The sequence below is a fragment of the Quercus robur genome, chromosome 4 (genome assembly GCF_932294415.1).
Source record: "Quercus robur chromosome 4, dhQueRobu3.1, whole genome shotgun sequence".
Classification (NCBI taxonomy): domain Eukaryota; kingdom Viridiplantae; phylum Streptophyta; class Magnoliopsida; order Fagales; family Fagaceae; genus Quercus; species Quercus robur.
Genome location: NC_065537.1, coordinates 15,778,170 through 15,790,605, shown reverse-complemented (window position 1 = coordinate 15,790,605; position 12,436 = coordinate 15,778,170). Strand labels below are relative to the sequence as shown.

The following is a 12,436-nucleotide window of genomic DNA, read 5'->3' as shown; positions in this document are numbered from 1 at the left end:
AAGTCGAGGCCGTAAACAAGGTCATAGTGAATGGATTGAAGAAAAGATTGGATGAGTCAAAGGGGAGATGGGTAGAAGAACTACCGCACGTCTTATGGACCTATCGGACAACGCCGCGACGTTCCACCGGTGAGACCCCCTTCTCAATGACTTACGGGGCTGAGGCTGTGCTTCCGATCGAGAACAATTTCCCCACGTTGAGGTCTAGCTCATTTACCCCAAGCGATAACGATGAGTTGCTAGGAAGAAGTCTGGACCTAGCCGAGGAAAGGAGGGAGAAGGCCGCGATTCACATGGCCTATTATCACCAGAAGCTAAGACAAGGGTATGATGCTAACGTCAAACTGCGGTCTCTGGGTCCAGGTGATCTCGTGATGAGGAAGATTCTTGGCAGCGCAAAGAACCCCTCTTGGGGCAAGTTGGGGCCCAATTGGGAGGGACCATACCGTGTCACATCCGTGGCCGGAATAGGCGCCTACTACCTAGAAGATTTGGATGAAAAAGCTGTACCTCGACCATGGAATGTAAATAACCTCAGGAGGTATTATTATTAATAAGAATGGCTTAGCATACGTTCTCTTTCATGACTATTTGCCGCTTGCCAGTCTACATTACAATTATTTATAAGTTTTAAACAGAACCCAAGTCCTGCATGGCTCCTCGGACCACAGACTTGGGGGAAATTAATACTTAAGCCGATTATTTATAAGTTTTAAACAGAACCCAAGTCCTGCATGGCTCCTCGGACCACAGACTTGGGGGAAATTGTTACTTAAGCCAACTATTTATAAGTTTTAAACAAAACCAAAGTCCTGCATGGCTCCTCGGACCACAGACTTTTGGGGAAGTTATTACTCATGACAGCTCATAGTTTTAAACAGAACCTAAGTCCTGCATGGCTCCTCGGACCACAGACTCTAGGGGAAATTATTACTCATGACAAGTCATAGTTTTAAGCAGAACCTAAGTCCTGCCTGGCTCCTCGGACCACAGACTTTTGGGGAGATTATTACTTGTGACAGATTGGGAGATTATTACTTAAAGGAAATCACTTTTAATACATGCGCACAGTCTAGCACCATCGCGACCCTCAAATGAGCAACCCAAAAACCCATTTTCATTTTGACCGTTTGCCTGTATCTACCTCGTTGCAAATGTTTAAAAAAGAACGCTATTGACATACATTCTTAGTAAGCAAAACGAACATTTTATATTAATATTCCGAGTACATTAAAAGGAGAGGTCCTTACAAAAGAATGAAAAAACAAGACAACTCTCATTAAAAAAAAAAAAAAAAAAAAAAAAAAAAAAAAAAAAAAAAAGGGGCTAAGCCTTAGCGGGAGAATCTTCTTTCTGCTCGGGCTGAGGAGGAGGAACCTCAATGGTAGAGTCTGTGGCAGGATCCTTAGCCACATCAGGCACAAGGACGGCATCAGGCACCGCCAGGTCTTGCTCCGAAGCGACTTGGGCTTCATCAGGGTTAGCTCGGATCTCCGGAGGATAGAAGATGCTCTCGGGCAGTCTTAGTGCCGAATCCGCAGGAACTCCTGCAGCATCAAGAGCATGAGCCCATGAAATACTGCAGTAATCCCTGCATACCTCGGGAATCTCCTCAGATAGCCTGGCCTCCGTCTCTTCGGCCCCAAGCTGTCGAGCGGCCTCCTTCTCGGCCTCTATTGACTCTCGGATCAGCTGAGCATCCTCCTTTACCCGCCTCAGCTCATCCTCTACTTTTTGCAGGGCAGTTTTGAGGTCCTGCACTGCCTGCCTCTCGGTGTTAAGGTTAAGCTGAGCCGTGTACAGTTGTTTGCGCTGGTCCTCCGCCTGATCCTCGGCACTCTTCAAGCCAGCCTCTGCACTTTTACGTCGGTTCTTCGAATCCTTGAACTCAGCCGTGAGTTTAATGTGATCATGCTTGAGGGACCCCAAGGCTTTCTCCATCTCTGTCCGAGCCTGGGTCTCAGCCTCAGCCAGATTGCGGCTATTACGGCAAAACTCCTCAGCCACGAAGACCTGCTGAGTAATCTGCAGACAAAACAAGAGTGTCCTTAAAAGAAAAATATATAATCTAACAGGAGCAAGTAAATGGACAAAGTAGTAAAAGGATTACTTACCAGCGCGAGATCCCTTTTAAGGGATAGGAAGAGCTCGGACTGAGTGCACCGCCTGTAGGCCTCCATGTCCCGAGGAAGAAGTAGGGGCTGCTCTAAGGCCTCCGCCACGTACCCTGCCCGGCCACGATTATACTCTCGGACCGAAGTAGTGTAAGGAATGGCGAGCCCATCCAGCTCCAACTTTGGGTCCCATGGACGAGGGGAAGTGCGCACTTCAGCAAGGTTCCCCTCATCCCTGCTGTCTGAGGAGGTGCCCCTTCTGCTCCTTGGCACCCGTGTGGTTTTCTGCTGCTTGGTCGGCTGGACAGCCACCTCGCCTTCCTCAGGCGTGTCCACCGGCCTCTTCTTCTTCAGGTCCGGGATAACCTTAAGGCCAGGGTCCGAGACGCCCTGGGGGACCACAGGGGGAAGGGTTTTGACCTTTGATGGACTTGGTCCCTTCGATGGCTGAACCTTTGATGACTGACCTTTCCCCCGAGAGGTCATCAGCTCCTTTAGAGACTTTCCCTTTCCTGCCATGGGCTCTACCTCTTCGTCTGAAGTATCGTCCGAGCAGATAACGATTGAGGGAACACCAACTGCGGAATGTTGGTCCTGCTCTACTTCGGGATTAGAAGACTCCACCAAGGGGTTTTGCTGAATTTCCTCCTCGAAGTAAAACTTATCTATCTCCTCTTCAAGGGAAAGACGTGATGATTCAGCCTCTTCTTCAACCAAAATAGCAGCACCAGGCTCGTTTACCGGAGGTAACTGCTCCGCTAAGTAGGGATTTCTGACACCTGGCAACACAACTGGTGGCAAATCGTGGTCAGCTAGGAATCCGTCCCGGGACACGTCAATTCTGGCTAGCCTCGGGCTGCCAGCCCTTATAGCATGACCGATTGCCTGGAAAGCGCTGCTCAGAGGTTGATAGCCCAAAACCAGATGGGCCGCACGCAACTGTCCGTCCCCGGTAACGTAAATCTCCGACCTGAGAAGATAGTTCAGCGTTGGCACGTTCACAAGTCTTATCCGAGGAGCAACGTGACTTTTGTCTGCAAACAAACCAAGAAAAGTGAGGTCAGATCATGAAATTTTCCAATTACAAAGAAAGCCAGAAAAAATAACCCCTCAACACTAAATCCTTTCCCCAAAAAGGATCAATCCTAAAAGCGCCGCACCTGGGTTTCCTGCCCGAGTTGGACAGTGAATACCGTCGAACCACTCCCCAAAAGCAATGAGGAAGTCATTCTTCACGGTCTTATTGGAAACTGGAAGACAAGAGATCAACCTAACATCCTCGTTCCGGGATTTAAGATAATACCCATCATCCCCGAGGCGGTGGCATTCGTACAAATAAACCACATCGTGCCAAGTGAGGCCTAGATTCATCCGCTCGTTTAAGACATCTACACAGCCTAGTATCTTGAACATATTTGGGGCACACTGATACGGCGTCAACCTATGGTTGAACAAGTATTCCCTTGTGATCCTGCGCATGGGAAGTGTCATCCCTCCCTCTATGAAAGCAATCATGGGGATAACGACTTCTCCCTCAACTCTATCGGTCAATATTCCTTCAAGAGGACAGTGCCGCAGCCCAACCCTCGGGGGAATGTGGTATTTAGCCCTAAAGGCTTCCATAGCGGCAGGAGTTTTTACTAATTTTTCGAATCTACCCATCTGAACTGAACTGAGGAAATGAAAGTAAAGACTGAAAAGAAAAGTAGAGTCCGAGGAGGGAATTGAAACGGAGAGAAAGGCGAAATGTACTGGTACCTTCACAAAACGCTCAAGGGGACGCCTGGGAATCTCTCTTGGACGAAGCGCTTCACAAGAACGGCTACGGCGGCGTAACGGACGCAAGTGTTCGTATATCTCTGGGATTCGATGGAGTTCTCTGGAGTCTTTTGAGGTTTGCGAAATGCAGATGAAAGAAGGAACTGAACCCCTCTGGCGTCTTATATAGCCGGGAGGAGAGAGAAAAGATCATCCCCGCCTAGAAATACGGGAAGAAACGATGGCCGTTCGATCCACGCCAAGCCGTTGGATGAAGGGAACATAACGCCTCCAGAAGTTAATGGCCACGTCTCGTAAATTGTAGCGCGTCAAAAGTAACGGTCCGCACGCGCGCCCCACGATCTCCTTATTTCCCTCCACTCACAAACATCAAAACCCCGCCTTTCCCCTCGGAGGGAGGTAAAAACCGGAGTTTTGAGGGGCTATTGTGGGGCCCGGCCCAAAAAATGATGGGCTATTCCAAGCTCAGGCCCGTCCGAGGAGCGTCCTGTCCAACGAAAAGCCTCATATGAAGCGCTATTCAACCCCAATAGCGTCAAGGAAACCTGTCCGAGGAGTAACTCCTCCTCGGACATCGCGAAGCCCAGACGAGAAACTTGCCCCAGCCATTTCAGCTCGTCTTCCCAACATATAAAACGAATTAAATTCAAAATATCTCACGGAAGGCTACCACCACATTAATTGCACCCCAACCACCCTCTTGGCCGCATTAATGAGGAAAAGACTCCTGAACAGTACCGCCTTGGCCTCTGCAACTCACAAAGGGTCTGATGAGGGTGTCTGGTGGGACAGGTGCTCGAGTGGATGCTTGGATGATTAACAGGTGTAAGGCTGGGATGAAAAGAAGAAAAATATATAATGTAGTGGAGTCCCTCAAAGAAGGGGACGAGAGAACTGTATCAGAAACAAAAAAAGAAATAAAATCAGACTTGAGAAAGATCCATTCTGGTGTTTTTCTATTTTCCTTTTGCAAACCATACTGCCCATGCATAAGACCGAACAAGTTCACTGAGGCCAAGTTCTTTGACCCATCCTCTACAAATAATTATTGTGGGTTGCGCTTTGGGCCAGGGCCTAATCAACACGAGTTGGGCCAGGAAAATCGTGTAACCACAAGACATTTTATGTCTGTAATGGTTAGTTACTACTGAGGTATGCTTTTGAAGGGTGGGTTGCACAAACCAAACTGACTCTTCATTCCTCATTAGTGCCTTTCCAAAGGCAATTTTTCATTGTTTATAAATATAGCCTTCATTTTCGATTTTTATAGATTTGACACCATTAGAGAGGTTCACAAAATTCTCAAAGTTTGTTACTTGAAGATATTTGGTTTAATTGTATCCTGGAAAGAATCTTTCTGCAATTGATTAGTAATTATTCCCTTGTTCATGCCTCTATTGTATTGTTAGTGGAATGCTGACATGGCAAAATCTAGACTATTAAATCATTAAAGAGTAGTTAGGATTTAAGAAAATCTATTAATAAAGTACCCTAGGAAATCTAGAGGATTTAAATTCTCAATTATTAGTAATTCACATGCCCTTTTATATGCGTGCATTAATATATCAATATGATCACACAAATGAAGTTTATCTGAAATCCTCCTCACTCTTTGGTTAATTAGGTAGGTAAAATTGGATGGATTAGGATTAAGTTATTTCTACACCACTCTATGATTTTTTATTAGATTAATATTTTGAAAATTTCACAATTGGCTTACATATTCTTTTTGTTTTTAATATGCATGTAAAATTTCATTTTTGGATGTTGTTTACTATTTGATCTCTAAGTTCATGTAATTAGAGTTAAAAATACTTGAAATTTAAACATTTTATTCAAGATAGTTATGATATCTAATCATTTGCTAGTATTAAGGGTATAGGTAATGTAATTTAATGGTTGATTTATCAATATGCTTGTTAATAAAATTTATGAAGTAGTGTAATATTGAAAAGAGTTATAACTTATAATGACTAATGAGTGTAACTTGAACTTAATCCTAAATTGGATATTTTCTCATTTTCCTTATCTTTCGCTATCACTTCCTTGCCTTAAATCATTTCTATTTTCTTTCTTAATTTATTATTTACTTTCAATGAAAGTTAGCTTGACATCCATGCTTAAAAATGCGCATTGTATGATAACATTTTGTCTTCATCACTGACTTATAATGATGACACATTATTTGAGAATTAATATTTTCTCTTTTTAATCAACTGATTTATGAGTAGCAGGAACTTTTCAGTTCGGATCCTTCATAGTTCAATCTTTTTAAGTGGATGGGTTCCATTTTGTTCAGTTGAAATAAGAGACCTATGTTTGAATCCCACCGAGATAACAAAAGAATCAATTGATATCTTGCTTATAATTTTGCAACTTGTAAATGTCTTAGGTTCAAATAATATATATATATATATATATATATCTCTCTCTCTCTAGGCCAATTGAATCCTCAAAATCCCTCCAATTTCATGTGTATGACGTACGGCATTTGAAAATTAAATAAATATCAAATGTAGCACATCCTGCTAAAGATTGGAGGGAATCCTTTCTCGAAAACGAAAAGTCCTATGTATGTGTGTGTTTGCGTCAATTAATATCAAATAAATATGGGGAAATTCCATTTCAAATACAGATACAGTTACAATGTCATGAACAAGCTCTTCATATCACAACGACTAAGGAAAGAGATGAATTTAACAACATAGATAATAATTAAAGTCGTTCGATAACTCTATTTGCAGCCTCCGAAAGCTCTTCATAAATCCTCATAGAATAAACCACATGTTTTGGGGTATGCTTGTTGCTTTGTATTATTGACTGGCAATTGAGGTTATAGCAGTTAAGTGCTTTATTCACAGACCTTTCAGCATCATCATACTTAGCTTTCTTCAATCTAATGGTTGCTGAAGATAGCTCTTTCATTGCAGAGGAAAACCCTTGGCTGCACTCTTCAAAACGATTTTTCATCTCTTTATCTTTGGCACCAGAAGCCAAATGTGACATGTTGGCTGCCAAGTTCTGAGCATGGTTTTTGAGACAGCTTACAATGATAGTGGCAATCCCTACTCCATCAGCTTTTTGGGAACGTTGGTCAGATTGCAGACACTGTATGCATGTCGATGGTACCTCTGCATTGTGACATTCGATTTGGATTAATTTGTCATCGGCTTTGAGCACTGGTGAAAAGGGAGTAAGCAGAAGAAGATGAAGAATAATAGCTGTGAACATTGTAAGTAAAGCCATTTGAGGATGAATGTTCTGCGTATTCTCTAGGCATTTTATAGGCTAGTTTTTTTTTTTTTTTTTAATTACTATTTGCAAGTTTCACGTGAGTCCTCTACACTCTACTTATTTCATTTACTTTATATCTTTTATTTACAGTAATTTTGTTCAAAAAACTAGATAAATTTTTCCCAAACCAACACTTAGATGGTTACATGGTAAGTAATTAATTAATTAATAAGATTAAGGATATTACAAATTTTAGTATATAAATCTTACAAACTAACATGTCATCAATTAGATATAAGTGATTCAAACATTTATTTATTATTTTATTGAGTTATACCAATCTCAAATTCTTACCATATTAGTTTGTAGTAGTTTTAGCATTTTCCTTAAACAATTTTCTATCTAAGAAAAATGACAAAATAAATTGTTACAAGGTAACTAATGACCTAATTAATAATCATTTACCATCATAATTTGGAGATGTTTTTTTATGTGTAACGGGGTTGTATTGATGATTGTGTGGGACTTGGTAATGTGACGTGTCAGCTTGTGATAGATCGGGAATTTTCCCTCTCTATAGGGGTATATGATGTCTTTCTTACATCAAGTTACACAAAATAAAATTTTCATATTTTGATGATTGATTTTTATTATTAGGCAAAATACCAATTGATTTTTGGTGTAGATAAGGTTAAAATCTCTTACCTAGTATGTATGGGAGAAATAATCGTGTACAATGTCGATAGTGAATTAAGAAAGAAAAAAAAAAAACAAAAGTAAATAAAAATAATAATAAGTATGCCTTTCTTTACTTCTATTACTTTTTGACTACCGTTTTGATTCCACTTGAGGAGTCACATTTTCTAGAAAGGAAAAAGAAAAAATTCGGTATGCGTTATTCTGTATAAGTATAATTTTGGACTTTAGTATAAAAGGCTCAACAATTACTTCTGATCCAGTAAAGAACACGAGAATTCTCTCCATAAGGTCGATGAAGATCATCCATTTTATAATTTATAGTACGTATTCAATTATTATTATTTTTTTTTTTTACAAATTTAAAAATATACATGGCGTTTTATTATTTAAAATCTCATTAAATCTAATATAAAATAATAGCTTATTATTCATAAAAAAAAAATGATAACTTATTTTAAATAATTAGACGTAAAATATTTTAATTCCTTAAAAAACTAGTTATTTATTGTAAAATTATTCATCCTCGTTCCAAAAACAAATTGAATGATCCTGATTGATGATATTTAGAGACATAGTAATTGTGGGGGGATGGGCCAAATAAAGACAGGGGGCCCGTGGGCTAAAAGACTTAAGGAAGGGAAGATGATAAGAGGGAAGAAGTCAGGCCTAACCCAGGGGTCTTGAAAAGATTATTGGAAATATTTTAATAAATAAACAAGTTTTGATACAACAAATAATATCCTAAATAATTAGCAAGAATATAAAATAACAATGGATTAGAACAATCTTACAATGTTATAGAATCATGCTACGAAAACGTTGTCCTTAAAAGTTGATTCATGTCACCTGGAGTAAAACTCGGTGTGACTAGTTATCTTGGCCAAATGACCTCCCATGATTAGACTATAACGTCAACCTTTGTGATGGATGAACTTTCACTCACGAAGGTTGAAGAACAACCCTTTATTGATTTTCCTTTAAACAAAATATAATTGTAGAAAAATATGTGGGAGAAAAATATAATAGAATTGTGTATATCTAAATATAGAGTAGCAAAATATGACTTATAGGAAATAGTGTGATTGTGGGTAGGGCTGTCCACGGGTCGGGTTTGTGCCCAACCCGAAACCGACCCGATCACTTCGGGTCTCCTAAATTTGGATCCGCCGCCGACCTGCCGGAGGCAAAGGTTCGGATGGTCGGACGTCGTTGTTTTCCGGTTGGTTTCCGGTCGGGCTCGGACTGTGGGAAACGTCGTCGGATTTTGCCAAAATCTGCTTATTTTTGCTTGATTGACCGGATTTCGAAGAGATCTCGGCGAATCTCAATGAGATTAGGCCGAATCTTGAAGAGATCTCAGCAGATCTCAACTAGATCAGGCCCGATCTCGACGAGATCTCGGTGGATCTAGAAGAGATCCGGCGAGATCTCGACGAGGTCTTGGTGGATCTCGAAGAGATCAGGCCAGATCTCGTCGAGATCTCGCCGGATCTCGACAGATCGGACGAAATAGACCGGCGAACTACTTCAATCAACGGAGAAAGCAATTTCCGGTGTGTTTTCAGGTCTGGTCGGTTGAAAATCGGTTTTCCATGCTTTAACCCGTCAACCGACCCGCCGATCTCAGGTTTTGGGAGCAGAGATCCGCCGCCGACCGTCGCCGGCATCGGGTCGGCCGATTCTCGGTCCGGGTCGGCCGGGTTGGGCGGGTGGGTCGTTTGACGGGTCTGGTTGGACACCCCTAATCGTGGGTATTATAAAGGCTATTTATGACAATAATGCTCTATAGTTATTAGTTACTAATAACTCATAAAAGCCCAACCATCAAGGAACACGCATCTTATCATAGGGAGTTCGGCCGAGGATCGTTTCATCCTCAGTTGCTTTAGAATCAAAGAACTACTGGGAAGAAGAGATAAGTGTATCCAACGAACTACGAGAGGTAGCACCTAGATTCAGCAACCTTTACCTTCGTGTTAAATGGGCTATACCTATCAGAATAGTGTCATCCTCTCATCCTCTTCCCCTGATGAGACAAGCATTTTCTTACCCTTCCATCCACCACACTGGTGGACGATAGAGAAGGATCCCACCCCCTATAAATAGAGCCATAGTCCCATGAGAAAGGGATCCATAAATTTTCAAGGAAAAGAGTGAAGTATAGAAAAGAGAAAATGCGATATCTAACCTTTAAATGTCTCCATTGCCCTACCCGAAGAAGTTGAATTAATATATGCCGACGTCATTTTCCAACTCTATTTCGTTTATTATCTATAAGTAGTCCTATTGTATTAAATTCTTAGCCCATTTACAAATTAGTTGTAATGACCAAATCTTTGTTGTGTAAAAAGATTTGAACCACGCAGTAGTATATGGGAATGATATTTGAAAAATGTTATTCCACCAATAATTTCACCTAATGCTTAGTTTGTTTCGATGAAAAATTGTTTTTTTTTTTTGGGGGTGGGGGAATGAACTCGTTTTCCTGTGTTCATTCATAACACTAAAAATGAGCTAGATAAAAATTTATATTTGGCTCATATGTGAAATTATTAATATTTCTTGTAATTAAACTAAAAATTTAATTCACAAAGAAACTCAAAATAGAAAATATTTTTTGTTATTTAGATCATTTGGGAGTCTAAAATGAAATAATGACCTCGAATTCAAAATTTACTTGAAAAATTAAGTGGAAAGGTTGATGTTTATAATGTGGAGTTTCTTTGTGATAGCTAGTTGAATATGTAACATTTTGGAAAACGTTTTCAACTGTATTTTAAGAGGTGGAAAATGTTTTCATCTCAATTTGGCTTGCTTTCCATTGACCGTATAAAATATTTTCCTTAAGTTGTATTATTTGTCATATCAAATATCAAAAAATACAATTTCTCAAAAAAAAAACAAAAAAAACAAAAACAAAACAAAACAAAAAATACATGAAACGTTTTCCACCAAAACAACTGAGCACAAAAGATATTGTGTTCTATCATCTATGGAAGATTGGCTATCTTGTTCCATACCAAAATGCAAAATCATCAGCTTGGCCACCTTATGATTATCAATTTGTTACTTGCCTTCAATTTTGTGGGTAGACAAGGATGGAAGAAAGAGTTAGTTAATTCATATGCACAAGAATAGGAGACACACAAATGGGAGCTATGCTCAACTAAATGATAACCTTATATATAGCTCTCACATACATGATTGAAAAATTTGTTGTCTATGAAAAATATTTGGGTAAATTACACCAACCTCTCTTAAGGTTTATTGACTCTTCCTTTCCTTTCCTTTCCTTTCCTTTCCTCCCACATATTTATATAAATGATACTATTCTTTGAGTTTTTTATAAATGTGAGAGAGAAGTCCATGTTTGACTTGACTTACATAACTAGTATCATACCGATCACGACTTGGTACAAAACCTTTGGCGCATAGATGTCGCAACAAATTCTCCAACGTTCTCAATGTTATCTCTTGTGTTATGATGACCTGTAAAGGCTATAAATATGGCTTGGGACCCTACTACATAGATTCCTAGGTCAATTTGTCATCATGGGTTGCAGAAGGAAAAGTTTGTTTTCCTGAAGCTCGACCGATTGATTGGAGTTGAGGTTTAATGCATGAATCACGATCGATCGAGATGCAATTGAGGGAACAAAACTTCACATTCTTGAGCATGTTCTTAAGCTATTTTCTTATGTCTTCAAAGTAGATCTTCAACCACTAACTAGGCACTAAAAAGTAAAAACTTCCATTTCAAATAATTGAAAAAAGAGTTTTGACTACTGGTCAGTTTGCCAACATGAACATGATTTGACCCTAACAATTAAAGTTTATGTGCCACATGACACTCTTTTTTTTTAATTATCAAAATTAAAATAAATAATAAATTTTATTTTAAAGTACTTGAAATTTTGGTAATAAAAGTATAGTTGGAATAGAATTTTATATCTCTCTTTTATTTTTCATTTTTTAATTCTCTAACACAATGGGGAAGAGAGGAGAGATTTGAACCCTAGATGTTTCTATTGAAACATCATGAGGTGTTAGTTGAGTTACAATGTTTTTAGAAAAATTTTAAATCTCTTAAAGCTTAGCTAACTTGTCACAAAGCAAAGATATCCACTTGGCATAGTAGCTACTATTAGGACCTAACTTTTACCGTATAGCATATGATTTTCCATTTTGAAAAAAATAGAAAACCCCAAAACTATCGACGAAATGAACATTCTCTTAAGTAGATTTGTATTGTTATAAATGAGCATGAATATTTTTTTCTAAGGAAGTAACTATGAGGGTATAAACTTATTTGTTGCACACTTGCACTTATAAAATCGTCACTTATAAAATCGTCAAAGGGGAGTATCATTCCTTAAATCTCAAAATAGGTTAGTGCAATTGTATAGCACACTAGCCAAGGCAAGCAAGTGTGCTGACCTAACTAGATTCGAGCCCTACACGTGGACAAGCTGTGAGGTAAAGAAATGAGATGTTGGTAAGAGGAATAGTACTCCTAACCCGTGCCAAGGTGTGATCACCATTGGGAGGAGTGAGATGTGTAGTCTAGCATGAACACCCAACATTACCATGAGAAGGATAGCAACCCCTGT

General features: G+C 39.6%; 1 protein-coding gene across 1 annotated transcript; it reads right to left on the bottom strand.

The window, feature by feature from the left end:
- Nucleotides 1-6,608: 6,608 nt before the first annotated feature.
- Nucleotides 6,609-7,139, bottom strand: LOC126721454 (uncharacterized). Its single transcript, XM_050424489.1, has one exon. It carries the CDS (start codon nucleotides 7,137-7,139, stop codon nucleotides 6,609-6,611), a length of 531 nt encoding a protein of 176 aa, XP_050280446.1.
- Nucleotides 7,140-12,436: the final 5,297 nt, after the last annotated feature.